The sequence below is a fragment of the Artibeus jamaicensis genome, unplaced genomic scaffold (assembly GCF_021234435.1).
Source record: "Artibeus jamaicensis isolate MK-2021 breed Jamaican fruit bat unplaced genomic scaffold, CSHL_Jam_final scaffold_1019, whole genome shotgun sequence".
NCBI lineage: Eukaryota > Metazoa > Chordata > Mammalia > Chiroptera > Phyllostomidae > Artibeus > Artibeus jamaicensis.
In genome coordinates, this window is record NW_026522025.1 from 23,212,998 (window position 1) to 23,230,538 (window position 17,541).

The following is a 17,541-nucleotide window of genomic DNA, read 5'->3' on the forward strand; positions in this document are numbered from 1 at the left end:
TCTCCTCTGGTGGTTGCCCATAGCAGACTTGGGAGTTTGATAGCTCTTCACTTCTTATTTTACATTTCATCTCAAAGTAATTATACACTGTGCCCTTAAGCCTCAAAAGCATCAAAATATTTAAAATTACACAATTAAACACTTCAGATAACAATGTTAAAACTTCAGGAAATGGCACTCCAGAACAAGGTGCTTCATGCTGGAATCTTAATTCCACTGCCTTCTTCTCTAAAATCTTCAGACTCAGAGTGTGCATCTTTCATGCTTATTTCAAGTTCAGGGAGATCCTGTCTCCAAAGGCCTAGTCATTCATGATGCCGTTTTGCAAGGGAACTCCTGCCACACCAGCTTTGAGAGGCCAACAGAATGATGATCTTGATGTTGACAATGATCAAAGCCGTGAGCATGTGCCGGACCATGCTAGACTCTCTTATACATCATCATGTTTGAGCCGTACCACAACTCTACTAGGAGGGTGTTATTACCTTCTCATGTTACAGCAGGAAAGACTGAGGCTCAGAAAGTTGTTGACGGTCACTCAGGTAATAAAGCAGAGAATAAGAATTTAGTCCTGGGTTATCCAGATGGCAGCTCTGAAAAGGCAAGATGGGTAGGTTCTTGGAGGTACCTAGTGTGGTCAGTCTTTACCATGATCTCCTCTGGGCAGAGTGCACCTGACTTTCCCAGGTGGGCTGTTCTCAGGAACCCCCATTTCCTCTGCCCCCTGTTTCATTCATATAATAACTCCCTCCATACTTGTCTTTGTCTTCCTGGATTGTTAACTTCGGAGAGCATGGGATCAAGGTCTCCTGTTTCTGTGCTTTCACAACACAACACAGAGCAGGAACTCAAAGTCTGTGGAAAGAATGGCTGAACTGATGAGAAAAAATAAATGTGTGTATGTGAGTGAATTAACAGATCGTTTCCTGGTCTTCTCCCAGCTCTTAACAAAATGGGCCCAGCTACCTCCATAGCTTCCTGGGTAAATTGCTCCATTGTTTTTCTCTTTAGTTTCTTCAGTCCCCATCATTTCTTTTTTAGGCTGCCTTGTGCTTTCTTTTTTTTTTTTTTTTTTTGCACAATTGGTATTCTACATGCACTGAGCCAAACTGAGTCTCTTAAGATTGTAGGTGTCTACCCACTAGTGAGTCTTGAAATTAATTTAGTGGGCAGCAGTCAGCATTTGTTTAAAAGAAATAAACAGACTACACATGATACACTTTATCAGCATGTATGGCACATGGAGAGACACAGTATTCATTTCAGGTGGATGAATAAAAAGAGGATACATGTATATCAAGAGCACTGATTAAGTATCATACAGTAAGACATGATTTAAGCAGGGCAGATACCATATTGGCATTGAAGGCAGTGCACCTCAAAATATTTGGCCACTGTTGTACTAAGAAAAACATTTTACATTGTGGCCCGTTACATATCTGAGTGCACTAGATTGCTCTGTGAAGTATATTGCTTCCTGTTTGAAGTACACTGTCCTAAGTGATATCCCAATGTGTAACTTGTAGCCAAGCATCACTTGTCCTGCTTAAACAGCTCCTAGAGTTTTATATTTAGTCAGCTTTTATAAAAAATAAGGCCAAGGTTCAGGAAGTTTAATCCCAGTACAATTATTTTAACATTGGCTAATCAAATATTTAAAAAATAATACAGAGAATTTTAATAGGAAAAAGACCAGAGAGTTTTAAAAAAAATTAATAGTGGAAGTTTAACTTTAAATTTCATAGAATTATTTCATTTTGTACTCTTCTTTAAATTTGCTTCTCCAAATGTTGCTTTAGGTAAATCGTGGGGGCTCCATTTATGTCAGTCAATAGCATTAATTTGGGATTTAAACTTGAACTTGCTGTGAGAGAGCCAACTTTGCCGTGGAATACATTCATGTGCAGAACTGCCTTGCACAGCTCATTGGAGATAAGACCGTTTTTACTTCACACGCCGTTTTTACTTCATACTTTGGCATTCACCACTTCATATTTTCATATTTCTTTATGACTCTGCAGAGACAAGCTTTTGATTGGTTTAGTAGCAAATTGAAAATGCTATTCTTAAAAATATCTAATAGTGAAGTGAATACCCAAGCAATACTGCTCTATCTGAAACAAATATTTATTGAGTGCTTACTCTGAGCTAGGCAACTGTTGGACAGCAGATCACTAAAATGACTAAGACATAATCCCTGCTCTGAGTGAGAACCTGGTTTAGGAAATTTCCCACTGCAGGACGTGGTTTCATCTTGCCTGGGTTTATGGGTAGACTGAAGATCCTCCCATTTGCCTGCCCAGGCCCACCCTACACCTTTCTTTTTGCTCTCTGCCCAGTGGTTTGACCCATATAGATTGCAGCCAAGGGCTGTCTTGCTTGTTTTCCTCATCAGAGGGAGGGAGGAGAGTGAGGTTGAAGAATTTATTGCCCCAGCTCCCTCCTTGCGAGGCAATTGCCAGGCTGGTTCTACGTTTTCCAGTTACCATTCTTCCCCTATTGTTTCTCCAGTCCCCCACTGGTACCGGGCTTGGGTTATAGCCCTTTCCACTGTGGTTTCTCTACACCCTGGCTGCACCTTTGTAAATCATCCCTTTAGTACTGGGTACCTTGACTGAGCACTACTTCACCCTAAACCTTTTCCTTTACGACACTCAGTTCTCCTGACATACTCCTTAGCTAATTTTTCAACATACACAGTTCAAACAATTTCAAAAAGACTTATGTATATTTATATGTTTCCAGGAAGCCATCTTATTAGTCAATATGGAAAGGTATTTAAAACCACAACCTCTGGTTTCTACAGCTATGTTTTATATCTACTGAATTGATACTTGAAAAGCTTCATAAATATTTGTTATTGTAGGTGATGGATGTTGAGCATGACCCATGAAGTAGCTGTTGCTTTCATTGTTAATTACCTGGTTCACTGGGCTTCCTGGTAAATATCTTGGGAGGAATAGTCTTGAGGAAGAGTAAGAACCGACGACCTTGCTAACAATTTTGCCACCAGCCCCTACTGCATGAGTCCTAGTTGAGCATAGCTACCTGTTCTCAGGATGAATGAAAAAGGATGCAGTAATAATTTAATCCCACTGGCAACTGCAGTAGCAGAATCAGTGGCCGTTTATTCATTGCCTGTTGTATACCAGGCACTGTACTGGGCCGGCATCATACTAGAATCTTCAAAATGATCATCTTACTCTATCATCACAATAACTCTCTGAGGTGGCTCTGAATTCCATTGTATAAACAAAGAAGCTGGGAGTTAAAGAGAATGAGTGACCTGTCCAGGATTGCGCAGCTGGTGTCAGAAGTAAAATTTGAACTCAACCTCATTTAACACAGCTTTGTTTTCACCGTCTGAGCTCATCTTCCAAAAGTCTCTTTGTTTATGTCACCAATTTTGCCAAAGGTCACATAAGCCATTGTGTATGACCTCTTCAAAAGTTTCAAACTTTTTAAAAAAATTAGGCACTCTGTCAATTGCAGGAAAAAAATCTGATTTAAAATAATCTCTTTCCCATGCTGTGGTAAAAGAGTAGAGAGTGTGGAATTTGAGGGAGAATGAAGAAGAATGAAAGAACCGTACATTAGCTAAGAACCTGAAGACCCTCAAGTGAATAAAAATCAAACATTGACTTCTGTGCATTTTAGATACTGAGCCATTTGCCCTACAACCCAATGAGGCTTTCTCCTGATTCCAGACTTTGAACTTGTGGTGTCCTTAGAGAGTAAAAGGTTTTACTATTGACTGGCTCAGGCACTTCGTGTGGTTTTAGAACACTACCACCTACACTGTATTCCCTTAGAAGCAAGCATTTTCTAGAGTAACTGCACTAAGATGAGGAACTAACTGAAAAGAAAAAAGCAAACCAAGAAGTCTGTCTGAAAACTGTGAGCATCATCTCGATGGGGAGTGATGATGTTTTGACTCCAATGAAAAAGCAAAAGAAGGCAAGCCAGCCAGCGATAAATTTAATTTATGAAAAAATACTACAGGCCTAAAGCATTCAACAGTGCAGCCAATGGTTCTTCTTTCTTGTTCCTTGGGGAGCTATTGCTGTATTTGATATGGTGAACTCCAAATTGTCTTCCTTTATCATTTAAATGTCACATCAGCTACATAGGGAGAGCTGCTGAAGAGTTACACAGGTACTAGGAAAAGACAGGAGTGTGTTATTCGCTTCTTTAGGAAAAAATATTACTTGGTTGACAGATTTTCCCCATTGGTAAGAATTGTTGTTGTTTCCTTCCTAATTCTTCTCCTCTTCTCTTTTGTTGCCACCGCAGTATCGCATTTCCTCAGTTCAGTGTAAGGCATTGGGAAAGGGTAAATCATGATGTTCCGGATCTGTGATCTTTCTTAACCTCTGGGATTATTTGCTTTAACATAGTTGTTGGAAAGTCAGCTGTTACCTGCCAGAGAATAAAACAACCAATTTTTCATTGCGAGTTAAATAAACACTGAAAAGTAAGCATTCTACAAGGACCATTAGCTTATGTATCACTGTAAAATATTTTATGAGTCTTGGTATAAAGGGTGCTCATATGAAAAATAAATTGTGCCATAACAAACATCTCTCCTTGTCATGCTTGGTAATGGCCCTAATATCAGATAAATCTAAGTTGAATAGAGTTGGTCCGCAGAAAAACTGACCTTCAGTTTCCAATAGGCAGGTTAAATCATCGTGATGATGACACAGTATCAGATATGAGGAGACACAAATGTGCATCAACTCCCTGGACATCGTTTATTTAGGAGAGGGGAGAAGTCTCAATGAACTGAAACTGCTCTGTAGTGACCCACTTTATTTATGTATCTGCTTATTCTGACTATCACTTCACCCACGTGCCAAGGGGAGGTCTGCTCATAATTCCCTGGGGATCTTGAGAGAAAAACCCATAGACACACATAGATTAAAAACCGTGAGCAGTTATATCCATCAAATTAGAGATAATTTTTAAAGTGTAATAATCTCTGCTGGTGCAATCTCAGTGAAACTGCTGGACTCTGGGCTCACATCCTATCGACAGCAATGCAATTCATTTGAGAAGCATTTGGGCAACACCTTAAGGTGTCCATATCCTTTGATACTATATTTACACTTTTTGGAACTTAGTCTTATAGGAAATTCTTTAGAAGAATTGAAAAAAAGATAAGATGTTCATTGCAGAATTCTTTTTTATATTAGTGAACATTTAAAAAAAAACCCAGAGTACTCAATGGTTGAGAAACTTTTATAAAATTTTTAAAAATCAATGTGCATTTATATAGATGAAGTCCAATTAGTAACGTAAAATTTTATTATATAGGGCTCAGTGAAAAAATTCTGATTATGAGAGTGTAAAATTCTTGGATCCATGTAAAGTGGAATTTAGTAAAATGTGTTCAGACTCAGCTTTTAAATTTTATTTTACTGTTGCAATGTTGCTTTGCATTTAACAATAACTAAGGTCTAAAAACCACTTGACTTTGAAGATCAATATCAGTGAAAAAGGTTGATTATTTTTTATTGGAAGTTTGCTAAGAATATTGTAGTTGTTCAAATGGAAACCTTTGAGGCCTGAAAGTATCAAAGATTTGGGAATTTAACATTTAAATGATTGTATTTGGGTAAAAGTGAAACCGAATAGGTGAACAAAAGAGTTACACATCTTTCCATGATAATGAAACCTACTGTTCTTGTCCTTTTGGGGGGTTTTGACGTTGGTACCTGGGGGGAAAGTTCTCATCAGATGATTGAAACACGAATAATGTTCTTCGGCACATTGCAGCATTGCAGCTTTGGCCATGACCTGAAAGTGCTCGCAGGGTTTGGGGAAGGGGCTCTGGTCCAAAGAGCCACAGAACAGAAATAGGATATCACTTCCTGGCTCGAATCAGAGCTAAAAACACCCATAAAAAAGCCTATTGAAGTAACCTGAATACATAACCATACAGGGTTGGTTAAATAAAGCATGCTATAGACATAGGATGGACTATTAAATGGGCACTGGAAGTAAAGTAGAAAATAGTATATATTAATCTAAGTAAAGTCCACAGTAAAATTATGTGGGAAAAGGGAGATGCAAAACCGTGCATTGAACATGATCGCTATTTTTACACTCACACATAAGAAAAAAATAGTTGTAAATTTGTCGATAGTCATCATCTAAATAGTGGGCAGCAGGTAATTAATTCTCTATTCATGTCCATGTTCTCCGATTTCATTCTCCCTCAATTAGGAGAGTTGTTTGTAAAAAATGGTTTCTTAAATTGAGTTTAATACAGGCGCTCAAATGCATATTGATTGAAATAATTTTGGGAAGAGGTAACATAAATTAAAATGAAATGAAATAAAATGGCATTTTGAGTGCATCTATTGACTAAAGACTACAGCAGTGTTCAGATAAGGTTTTGCTTTATGTGATTTCACCACTAGGTAGCTTGCACTGACATGCCAGATACTGACATTTATACATATACAAGCTCCTCCTGAAATTCATATTTCTTTCTGAAAAAGTTGTGTTGTTAGAATTATGCATTATATATACCAGATTCAATTCCTTCTGCCTTCCTTCCCATTTTCCTTTTATCCTCCTTCCTTTCACTTCTGGGATAATAAGCAGAGTGAGTGAGGATGGGTTTAGCTCAGTTGGTCTGTTTGTGAAAGGTCTTGGGTTCATTAAATCTTCAAAAAATGAAAGTAGTAGGCAGCAAAGACCCTCACTAGATAAAGCTTTTACCCAGAAAATACTTCGGTGCCTGTGATTTAAACAGCTCTTTGGAGCACATTGAGGAGTGATGTTATCCTTCTGGATTCATAAGGTAAGAAACAAAAAATCCCTTAGCCTTGAATCTTGTTAAATAGAACAGCATGTAAAAGGACAGTGTGTGTTTTGTTGGTGAATATATTGAGGGTGATTTGCCCTCAAATTTGCCATCTTCTCATCACTGAATAAACCAGCCCTATACTTAACAAAATGCTGTCCTCTCAAGGCTACTACTTTTATCTACCCCTCTGAAAGTATTGATAAATGATGAGTTTAGTTATAATTCTGTTCCTGATCATTAGTCATTTTTTACCCAAAGGTTTTATCTTTGCTTGTACTACATGAGCATCTAGACTCCTATCATTTGAGGCTGAGGGGCTAAGGAATTCTAGGTCAGGAGTGTGGCGAACCAGTGTGGTCAATCATTAGAAGGGATTTCTAACTAATTTTACAGGAGCAAAAACAATGGAAATAGTTTTTAGTGGTCTTGAGTAAATATTTATGAAATGCAAGGAAGGAAGGCAGGTGGGGGAAAGAAGGAAGATAAATCTGTCCTCACACATGAAGAAAATGTTAGTTTTTTTTCTTGACCACTGCATCTGCTGAGGAGGCATTGTTTGCTTCTTCCTATTGCAGTAATAGAAAAGACAAATCCTCACAAAAGGGTAACCTACTGATTATTACCAAAGTATTAGCTAAGTGATAAAATGTTGTTATTTGTGCTGTAGACAATTATTGCTTCTGTTTCCTTTAAATTACTCTAGTTTTGTGTTGCAAAAATTTAGCCTGGAGAGTTAGCCGAACATGATTTTTTCCCTTATAAAAGACTACCATTGAAAGACTCCTTTTTCCCTATTTACCGCTGGGTAGCGGGACTGCAACACACCTCCTCCTGCTTCCTCCTTCATGTCCTCATCATTTACATTTTTGTTACATTCCTATAGATTTGAAGGATGACATCTAATAATACAAAACATCAGATTGCCCCAGGGCCTAGCACAGTGTCTTGCATAGTGTAGGCGCTCAGTAAATATTTAATGAATTCAATTCAGAACCCTGGGGAAAAGAGACACAAATTTATCAAATAATTCACAAAGAGACATATCCCTGGCAGCTAATCCAGTTAACTGTATGAAAGTAAGCTGAATCCAGAACATGTTTCAAATCACTTCTCTTTTTACAAAATTTTTGTTTTGCGGCTGAAATACTTGTTTCTCGGTATGTTGATCAAATGTGACTTGGGCCAGAGAGATTCACAATAAATAACACCAGAAGGCTTATGAATGATGTATAAAGCCCACCAATTTAATGACAGGTAAGGCAGAGGAGAGCAATTACTTTATTTCAGAACAGCCAAAGTCTTGGTAATGTAATGCCACCATGGGAATACTGAGTGGCTGTGACCAGTGTGGAGTCAGTGCCTAGAATTTTAAAAGTTTGAAATGTTGTGACGGGTATTTGATTTTGGGGGTATTAATGGAGCCATTGCTTCAGGAGAGCACAAATGAAAATGGCCTCTCTTGCTTCTCTTGCAGTTGCCCAGTGAAGGTTACCTGGGCCAGCTGAATGACATTTACAGTATTAATCATACTTTACTTTCAGTGAAACTGGACTTTTTAAAAAATAGGATCCTTCATGGCTTACTTTCTCCCTAAAGCTTAGGTTCTGCAGCAAATCAAATGATTTATTACATTGCTACTATGTGCCTAGTACCGTGATTCTCTGTCATTGGCTTGATGGAAACATAGATCATAATATTATTGGGTGGAAATGAATCAGAGCTCATGGGTGAAAGAGAGTCCACGTGAAACTAATTGACTGTTGGCATCTAGGGATGAGGAATGATACAGTTGATTGACTCGCCAAAGACAGGTCTCCTCTCACACTAGATCTATTCTATTTCTGCATATAAAACCAATCACTCAATTCTTATTCGTTAAATAAAGTTCTTATTATATCAGTCAGGATATTTTTCACTTGCAGGTAAAAAGAAAATTCCAGCCAAAAATGGCCTGAGCAAGGAAGGAAATTATTATATACAAACATGAAATATGTTCTCTCCTGTGTGGTTTCTGTTTTCAAGCAGGTGTTTTCCCTCATGCTTACCCAAATCCAATAGGGTGAGGAATCAAGGTTTTTTGTTGTTTTGGTTTTTGTTTTATTATTTATTTGTTTGTTTGTTTCCCCAAGAGTCTGGACAGATACTTCAGGCTTGGTCTCTTTAGTTCAAGTTGGATCACATGTCCATTTCAAAAACCCATCACTGAGGTCATTGTCCTGCCCGGGTCACCCGTTCTGTCTTGGAGTTAGCATCGGCTACACACAGACTGGCCTGAGCATAGGGGAGGGATGATTTTGCTCAGGTGCTTTACCAGAAACATAGGCTGGATGCTGTTAACACATGAGAAATGTTCAATATACTTACTGATAGTCAGGCCTTGTGCAAGTTGTTGATACAGAGACAAACAGAACTTGATCTCTTTCCTCTTAGAATCTCACCCCTCCAATCTTTACTAATAACCCATTGTCAATCCACTGTCTCACTTTAAAATTCTAATCATGCCCTACCACTCCTCAAGAATATTGCTAGTTCCTCATTACCTATTGAGGTATCAATATTAGAATACGAACTCCTTAGTTAACCTCCCTTTCTATTTACTTTTCAATCTTGGCAAAGCAACTGGTCACATATTTTTGGGGTCTTCCTGCATCTATGGCTTTGCCCTAGACTGTCTTTCTTCAAACCTATCAATGGTAGTCTCTTCAGGTCCAGTTCAAATACTGTCTTCATGAAACACCCTCTGAGTTCCTTATTCTAATATTTTAGCACTTAACATGAATGTTTTTATAGTGCTTACTGTTTATTTAACAAATATTTATTGAATGCTTGCTTCATGCTTATTGCTATTCTAGAAGTTTCTAGTTTTTCTACTTTGTATTACCGTTCATGCTATTCTTGTCTTTTCCCCCTGGAATTGAAACGCTCATTGGAAGTGAGGTCTTTAAAGGCAATGACACACCTACCCAGGGTAGACAATCAGCATATGACTCATGAATAAGCAAATGTTCATCTGGTTTGCACACGGATGGAGCACTACCAGCATTTAAAGCCTAAGAGGGTGGAGCTCTGTTTTCTCTCAAATTTCTCTCTGCACAAAAGATGGCAGCACGTGCATGCCTTTAGCACGCAATAAACATCCGTTCACTATCTAAATGATGTATAAATTTAAAACATTCAAATATCTAAGAATAAACTTTTTTCTCTTTGTTTTACAGTCTTTTGGCATAATTTTTGAAACATTCCATTATTCCAACACTTTTTTTTCAAGGATGTCTTAAGTTCTCCAACTTACATAGAATGAAGGTTATCCGTTTAACAATGGGACATTTTTTCAGTAATTGCACATGCCAGCTGCACCGACCCATTGTCAAGGACTGAGCGTTATGAAGTGCTTTCACAGTCAGTGCAGGCCCACTCTGTGTGAAGGTGAGAGTCGGGGTATTCAGTGGCCCTAGAAAAATTGGCGTTCAGTGAGGTAAACGCTCCATTTGTGGGGTCCCTTACAGGTATAATTGACCATTTGCCTCTATTTGTGAGTTTGTGATTTGACTAACCTTTCTAATGTTTTTACGTAGAAATTTGGTCTCAAATCCATAAGCCATAGACAGGTGGGAGAAAAGATTTGCTTTCTTGGTCTCAGCCACGTTAACAAGGACAAATTTTCTCATGCTGTAACTTCTCACCTGAACAAGAGACTGGCAGTCAATGCCATCTTTCTTTTCTTTTCAGTTTCCCTCTTCATTCCTCTTCATGAATAATTTGTCAGCCATCTCAGATGAGTGCCAACAGATGTCCATTGAAACTGGCAACTAACATGGCCTTGGTGACCCATGTGAGAGCAGTTTCAGGAAAGTGATGAAGGCAGAAGGCAGACCGCAGTGAATTGCACAGCATGAATGATTGAGCCAATAAAATCTAGTGAGGTGTGCCAGGCCTCTGAAGCTGGACTGCCCAAGTTCAAACCCAGACTCTCTGCCATTCCCCAGCTGTTGCCTATGGGCAGGTTATTAAATAACACACTCTCTCTCTCTGCCTCAATATCCTCTTCTGTAAAATGGGAATATAAATGGAACAGTCTCAAGGTTATTGTGAGGAATAAATGAGTTTAAGTGGATAAAATGCTTAGAACAGCACCAGTTTCCTTACAAGTCCTCAGTAAATATTAGTTGCAGTTTTTGATAAATACCCAAAGACAACATAGAGAGCAAGTGAGGTCACTGTCACACAGGAAATAGAGATTTTTTTATTCCAGATAAGTGAAAGATGACTATTTTATATATTAGAGGAAAAGAAATGGTTATCAGAGGGTGACAAGTTGAAGAAGTAGAAAAAGGAGACATGAATTACTGGAGTAATATTACTGAAAAGGTGAGCAGGAGTGGAACTTTGAAAAGAGGTGGATGGGTAGATGAACCTTGAATAGGAGAGTCTTCTTGTTTTCTGATGCTGAGGGTAGGAAAGAGGGGCAAAACTAAAGGGGCATGTCTTTGTGGGCGGAGAGCGGAAAGTTGAAGGCATTTAAGAGTAAGAGCTGGTTATCTCTGTGACAGAAGAACAAGCCCATCTGGTGGGATAAAAGAGGTGGTGGGAGTGAGGAATGGAGTAGGACTGTGAAATAAAGTCGTTACACGGTAGTATCTTCTGGAGACACGATCACATGAGCCAGAATGTATAGTCTGACAAAAGGAGTGAAAATCCTGGCATGATAAGAAATTTTGTTCGCAAAGTGAGACACTGGTGTTTGCTTCCATAGGTGGAACATGTCTAGGCAATAAGTCTAAGGTGAACCATGTCAAAATGTCTGTGGTCCCCAGTATGGAGTTAGAATTTGTAATGATTCATTACCACAAATAAATGGTTGGTTATATTCACATTTTTCTTGGTTTATTGAATTATCTTCCTCTTGCTTACACATTTGCAATGCTATTGGAAAGGCTATTTTAAGGTTGGATTAGATCCTATCCCTATCCCACCCAATCTGGTCTTGAATGTACTTATAGATTAGAAATTCACTTTTTATAGAGCTGACTACTCTGTTTTTGAGTAGTCTGGAATCCATTAATATTGAAACATAAGTGATAGAATATGGGTTTTATCTTGTGATGGTCACACAAAAAGCCCTCCCAACCCATTTGGTTTTTTGCAATGTTATTTTGTCACTTTCCCAAAGAGGCGAAGTCAATCTGCTCCCCTTGAATCTGAACATGACTTGTGATTGATTTGGCCAGGATGAGGCAAAAGTAAAATATGACTTTTGTGCTTAGGCCTTAAAAGACATCACAGTTTCCACATTTTCTCTCTCAGAATCCTGAGCTACCAAGTAAAAAAGCCCAAGTTCCCACCCTGCTGGAGAGAAAGGCCAGGTACACTGGGGCCATGGGAGGTGAAAGAGCTGGGAAGACAGGCTCAGGCAGCCCCAGCCTGTTCAGCCACCTCAGCAGAATCACCAGGGGTGTCAATGACTCCAGCTTCTTTCCCGCAGCCCCAGGTAAAGCTGCTCCAGCTACGTGGTATAGGGACAAGCCATTGCCACTGAACCCTGCCTACCCACAGTGCTTGCTTTAAGCCTCCAGGTTTTGAGAGCTTTATTGTGCTGCAATAGGATGTGAAGGGGAAGATTCTCAAGATAGGGGACAAGTTAAAAGACTTCAGACCTTACCCAAGTGTCAGGTGATAAGCTGGCAAGTCAGAAAGTGAAGTAGGGGAGACAGTGTGGGAGGCAGGTAGGCCTCAGGTTCTGATGGCCTGGTGACTGGGTGGTGTTGGGGGACAGAGGAGAAAGGGAAATAAGAGATTATTCTGAAGCTCTGGGAAATAATGTTGTGGGCAGCAATCTGCCTAGGCAAAAAACAGGATTCATGAAGAAGGTAAGTCCAGTTTACAGTTGTTATTCTCTGACGTGCCACACAACTTCCAGATAATAATATTCCCTTCGCAGCTGCCCAAAGCTGAGGGCCAAGTTGGGGCTGGAGCCGTCAGAGGTTTCAAACAAAAAGATGCAACCAGTCCTCCTTCCCTTCCGTTTCAGCCTCAAGGGTACTATCTCACTCCTTCCTCCTGTATTTAGTAGCAAAGGTGGAAACATCAAGTGAAGGCAGAGGGGAGAAAAAAAGGCAGGGAGAGGACATACGGGGAGAGAGAAAAGCAACACGGAACCCTGTGGGATCGTGCCTTATTTCAGTCACACCTCTTGGAAGACTGCGCTGCCCGAGTGAAAAAAAAAAGGAGCACAACATTCACAGCCAACTAAAATTATCACCGTTCGAAGCCTCTCCCTTTAAATAGACCCAAATGAAAATAAAAGCCCTAACCTCAGCTTTTAAAATCACAATGAAAGGACTAGAGATGTTCTCCTTTTATGGATTCCGAAGCTTTCTAAAGGGTACTTTTGTGTTCTGAGCAGGTTGGCTGATGGCTGCCTGTGCATGCACAGGGAGGAAGCCGAGAATGCTGAGGTGGCCAGGTTTCCCCCGGCAGGCAATGTCACAATGTCCCACTCGCCAAGTTGTGCAGTATTTGTAAAAAGAGTGGAAAATAAAACAGACTGTGGGACTTCTAAGAGAGACAGTACAATGTAAAAGTTATATGCTCATGCTCTGTGGTCAGCTAGGACCAGTTCAAATCCCTGTTCCATCACTTGCTGACGTTGTGGCCTCAGACACACTATTAACTCCGTGGAGCCTCAGGTGCTCCCGCTATCAAATGGGGAGAATACTGCCTTCCGCAGGGGTTGTTTGAAGAGTCAGTGTGATACTGTGTGTAAAGCATTGAAACTGGTGAGAGCATTTAAGTGGTACATACAGTCATTGAAATTACTGGTAATTTGGGGCTCTTCAGCCTATCATCAAGATGATTTTTCCCTAATATTGATGGCATAAGGAAATGAGGTCTGAGTGCATTTAGTTAATGATTTATATGTAACCCATGTTTATTATATAACAACAGGTCACTTTATAATTTATAAGTATCATTACAGTTTCTCTCCTGGAGACAAATTCTGTTGTTTCACAGAATCTTTGTAAATTTAAAGCAAATCAAAAATGATATACTGGGTGCTGTTTATTATTAGGATACTTATACCAGTAAGTGTTGAAAAAAGAAAATGAGAAAGTGCATTAAGTAAATACTGCAGTTCTTATTCTGATTCGGATATACGCATATGCTGGGCTTTAATAAGACCATTCAGCACTGTCCTCGATGGGATAGGACCATTTTCATTGAGAGGCAATGAGGTTGGGTTTGACTTAGAGGACTGGGGACCATGGAGCACATTAGTTCTGAACAATATCCTTGTGCTTTGCACACATTTCTTTCTCTTTCTCAGAGGGGCAGTTTAGATTCTAGGCTTTATGGCATCAGGCATAAGCTGCCATTAAAATCTTAACTGAAAATTTGTGTTGCCCTTTATAAAAATGAACAGTTGGTCAGCCCCAGACAATTGCAGCTCTCAGATGTAACTGTTATGTGTACAATTAGCTTGACTATCCCTTCATAATAGGGGTGTTTAGGAAGTTTTCCCATCACCCATGGGCGGGCTGTGGCAGAATCCTCGCCAGCGCTGAGGGTTTCTCTCAGCCCCTGCACCTGCAGCTGCTCCTGTCTCTCTGTGGACTCAGGACAGAAAGATCTTCCCAGAAGCCATAACCTAGGACTGCCTTGGTCTTGTCTTTTCTCCCTCATGTCCCAAGATGCTTCTCTGTAGACAATGACAGAGTGTCTTTGTTCTGCCTACCTTTCTATTTTCTCTTAACTACATAGAGAGAAAAGGGAGAAATAATTTTAAAATATGTAAAGTACCCCCAAATATTTATCCCTGGATGTGTGGAGAACAGACGACATTCTTATCTTTTGATACAACACGTTTCATGAGTTCTGTCCTCGGTCACTTTTGTTGAGCAATGTGAAACCTGTGGGCCTGTGACCAAGGGACATGTCTTTGAACCAGACTAACCCCCTGCACAGTTCTCTTTGGAAGAAGGGCAGACAGAGAGGGGTGCTGCCAAGGGTGCTGTGAGCTGCTTCCACCCTGCTTACAAGGTCACAGGTAGTGACCTCTCACTCCTGACACCCTCTGGGTCTCTTGAATACGTGTAGTCCTGTGTGTTTCACCTCCTCACCTCTCCTGATTCTATTCTGTTGGTCTGGTCTTGGGCTGATTTCTGTCTGGCCTACATTATGATCTCTAAGTCTCAGCCTTTAGGCCCAGGGCTATCACGCTCACCTCACAGGTGTCGTCTTCATAATGCTCTGGCAGTCAAAGCCTGTTTTGACTGGGACAAAGAAGTTCCTGTGCTAGATGGAGACCTCCTGTCCTGAGCATTTGCAAACACATCCTTTTTGCTTGTTTGTTTTGGGGAGTGCCCTCTGCTTTATTTCCTGAGAACATTCTTTTGACTCCCAGCCTGAGCCAATGCTTGCTCTATGTTTGATGTACCTTGGCTTTTCCATTCTGATTGATCTACTGCAGGTAATTTCTCCAGAGACTTCAGTTCTTCAGTGAAGTCAGGGTCGTTCACATATAGGCTCAGTGTCTCTCACCCATGTAGACAGAGAATGAGCTTTCATTGACCACAAGAGAAAATGACGTGGTTTTCCTCTTCTAAAATCAACATACTCCCAGTATAATTACTTTTTCTGGTAATGGGGCTCTAGATTTTTTCCCTCTGGTCGACCTTCTTCTCTGTGATCAGATTTGTGGCTGTAGCCCTTCTACTAGTTCATTAATACATTATAGCTGCCCCAGCACAGCAGCAACTTGCTTAAAATGGTGCTCTGGAGATATACAGCAGAACTGACATACTGTCCATTCCACACACATCTTCCCATCACTAGAAAAGGCTACTCCTGGAAGTAAGTTTGTGAGCGGTTGTTGGAATGTAGAGACAAAATCCTCCCTTTGCCCCAAACCTGTCAGAGTCTCAGAGAGTCAAACAAGATCTTGGCTTCCCATTGTTGCATTCCTTTTGGCCTGTGCAGGCTGTGTGTGTGTGTGTGTGTGTGTGTGTGTGTGAACCCATTGTAGTCCAAATGTATCCCTTTCCTGGTCAACCCATCTGTAAAAAATTCACATTTTTTTTTTTTTTACTTAACATACTGGCCTACAGGTAGTCAAGTTGTCTGTGGCTGTTGGTTAATAAAAGCAACAGAAAATGACAGCTCCCACGTCTGTAATTAAATGTGTGAAACTAACAAATGAAAATAATAGGGAAAGATATTTTTTACTTTACCAGTCATGTTGTGACATCAATTTGTATTAAATAATGAGAGTGAGAACTTAGCAGGTTTGCTTTTCATTATGGTGCAAATTAGCATTCAACTGCTGATCCAAAATAGATTTGCAAAAAGTTACTTCTATCAATAATTACTTAGAGTTCATTTTACCCAGATAAATTAGAATCTCCAGTGATAACAAGCAGGACTTTTCTTCTGCATTTAAAAAAAAGATCAAAATAATAGCTATTTCTTACAAGTGGATCTTGAGATTGGAAATACACCATGCACTTATGGCTTTCTTTATCTGCTCTTAAAGTTTCTGTTAAGTGTAAACATGAATAAATGCTTCATAAAACTAAAAAAACAAGTTGGAGTTAAAAAATAATGTTGGATAGACAAAAGTCAGGAAATCGTGGATTTGAAAGATACCATGATGCCCATTTCCCTGCATAGTATTGTACCTCTAGCTGTTACCATACTTAATGATCTCCAAGGAAGGAAGAAGAAAAAAGATCCTTCAGTCATCAGCTGTAGGAGTTCCTTCAACCCTGTCCCAAAGACTGTTTTTGCAAACTCTCTTTATAACAATAAATTCTTATGTATGCATATGGCTTACATAACATATTTGTTAGAGATGGTAGAGGTGATGATAACATGTGATCATTATCCTTTGTTATTGTCCTGCAAATGTGGTATATAACAATAATAACCACAATCATATCAAAACACCAGATATTAAATATTTAAATGGGTTAGACACTCTTCTGAGTCCCTTTTTTTAGTAGTATTCTTTTAGTACCCATTGCTCTTATCAATAAAGAAATAGAAACTTAGACCCTGGCTGGTGTGGCTCAGTAGATTGAGTACCAGCCTGTGAACCTAAGGGTTGCTGGTTCCATTTCCAGTCAGGGCACATGCCTGTGTTGCAGGCCAAATCCCCAGTAGGGGGTGCATTAGAGGCAACCACACATTGATGTTTCTCTCCCTCTCTCCTTCCCTTCTCTCTCTAAAAATAAATAAATGAAATATTTTTAAAAAACAGAAATAGAAACTTATGAAAGGTAATTTGGCAAGTTGCACCATTTATAAGGGACAGAGTTGGAATTTAGACCACGTACTCCAAAGCTTCACTCTTAAACTCCTAATTATGCATCATCATATTATAACTGTGAATCTACTGAAAAACTCTGGGTAGGTCCCCTATGAGTTTTCTCTTCTCTGGATTAATTATTTCCAATTTCTAACATTTTGTCATAATGTCATGTTTTAGCATTAGTCACAAACAGACATGTATGGTATATTGCTAATTTATAATCCACACACATCAAGAAAATTGGCCTAATTGGAGGAAATTAAGGTAGTTGCAATTTCCTAATGATTAAGCATGAGAATGTGTTGTTAGAGGAAGTTGTAGAATTTTCTCATTTGAAAATCTGAAGGAGAAAAACGCAATTAAGGCTTTACCAAACTCTAATTTGGACCCCAATTTCCTGATTTTGTAAAGTGAATGG

The 17,541-nt window shown here is 39.5% G+C and overlaps 1 protein-coding gene across 4 annotated transcripts in view; it reads left to right on the forward strand.

Moving 5' to 3' along the window:
* Positions 1 to 17,541, forward strand: part of ST6GALNAC3 (ST6 N-acetylgalactosaminide alpha-2,6-sialyltransferase 3) — a 498,049-nt gene that overhangs the window by 340,621 nt on the left and 139,887 nt on the right. The window contains exon 4 of one of the 4 annotated variants that reach the window (XM_053655627.1): positions 10,547 to 10,700. The exons of the other annotated variants lie outside the window; for them this stretch is intronic. Within the exon in view, the coding sequence (XP_053511602.1) occupies positions 10,547 to 10,571 (25 nt within the window). The 3' untranslated portion in view covers positions 10,572 to 10,700. Of the gene's footprint in view, positions 1 to 10,546; positions 10,701 to 17,541 lie in introns of those variants that run through there. 4 annotated transcript variants of the gene reach the window in all.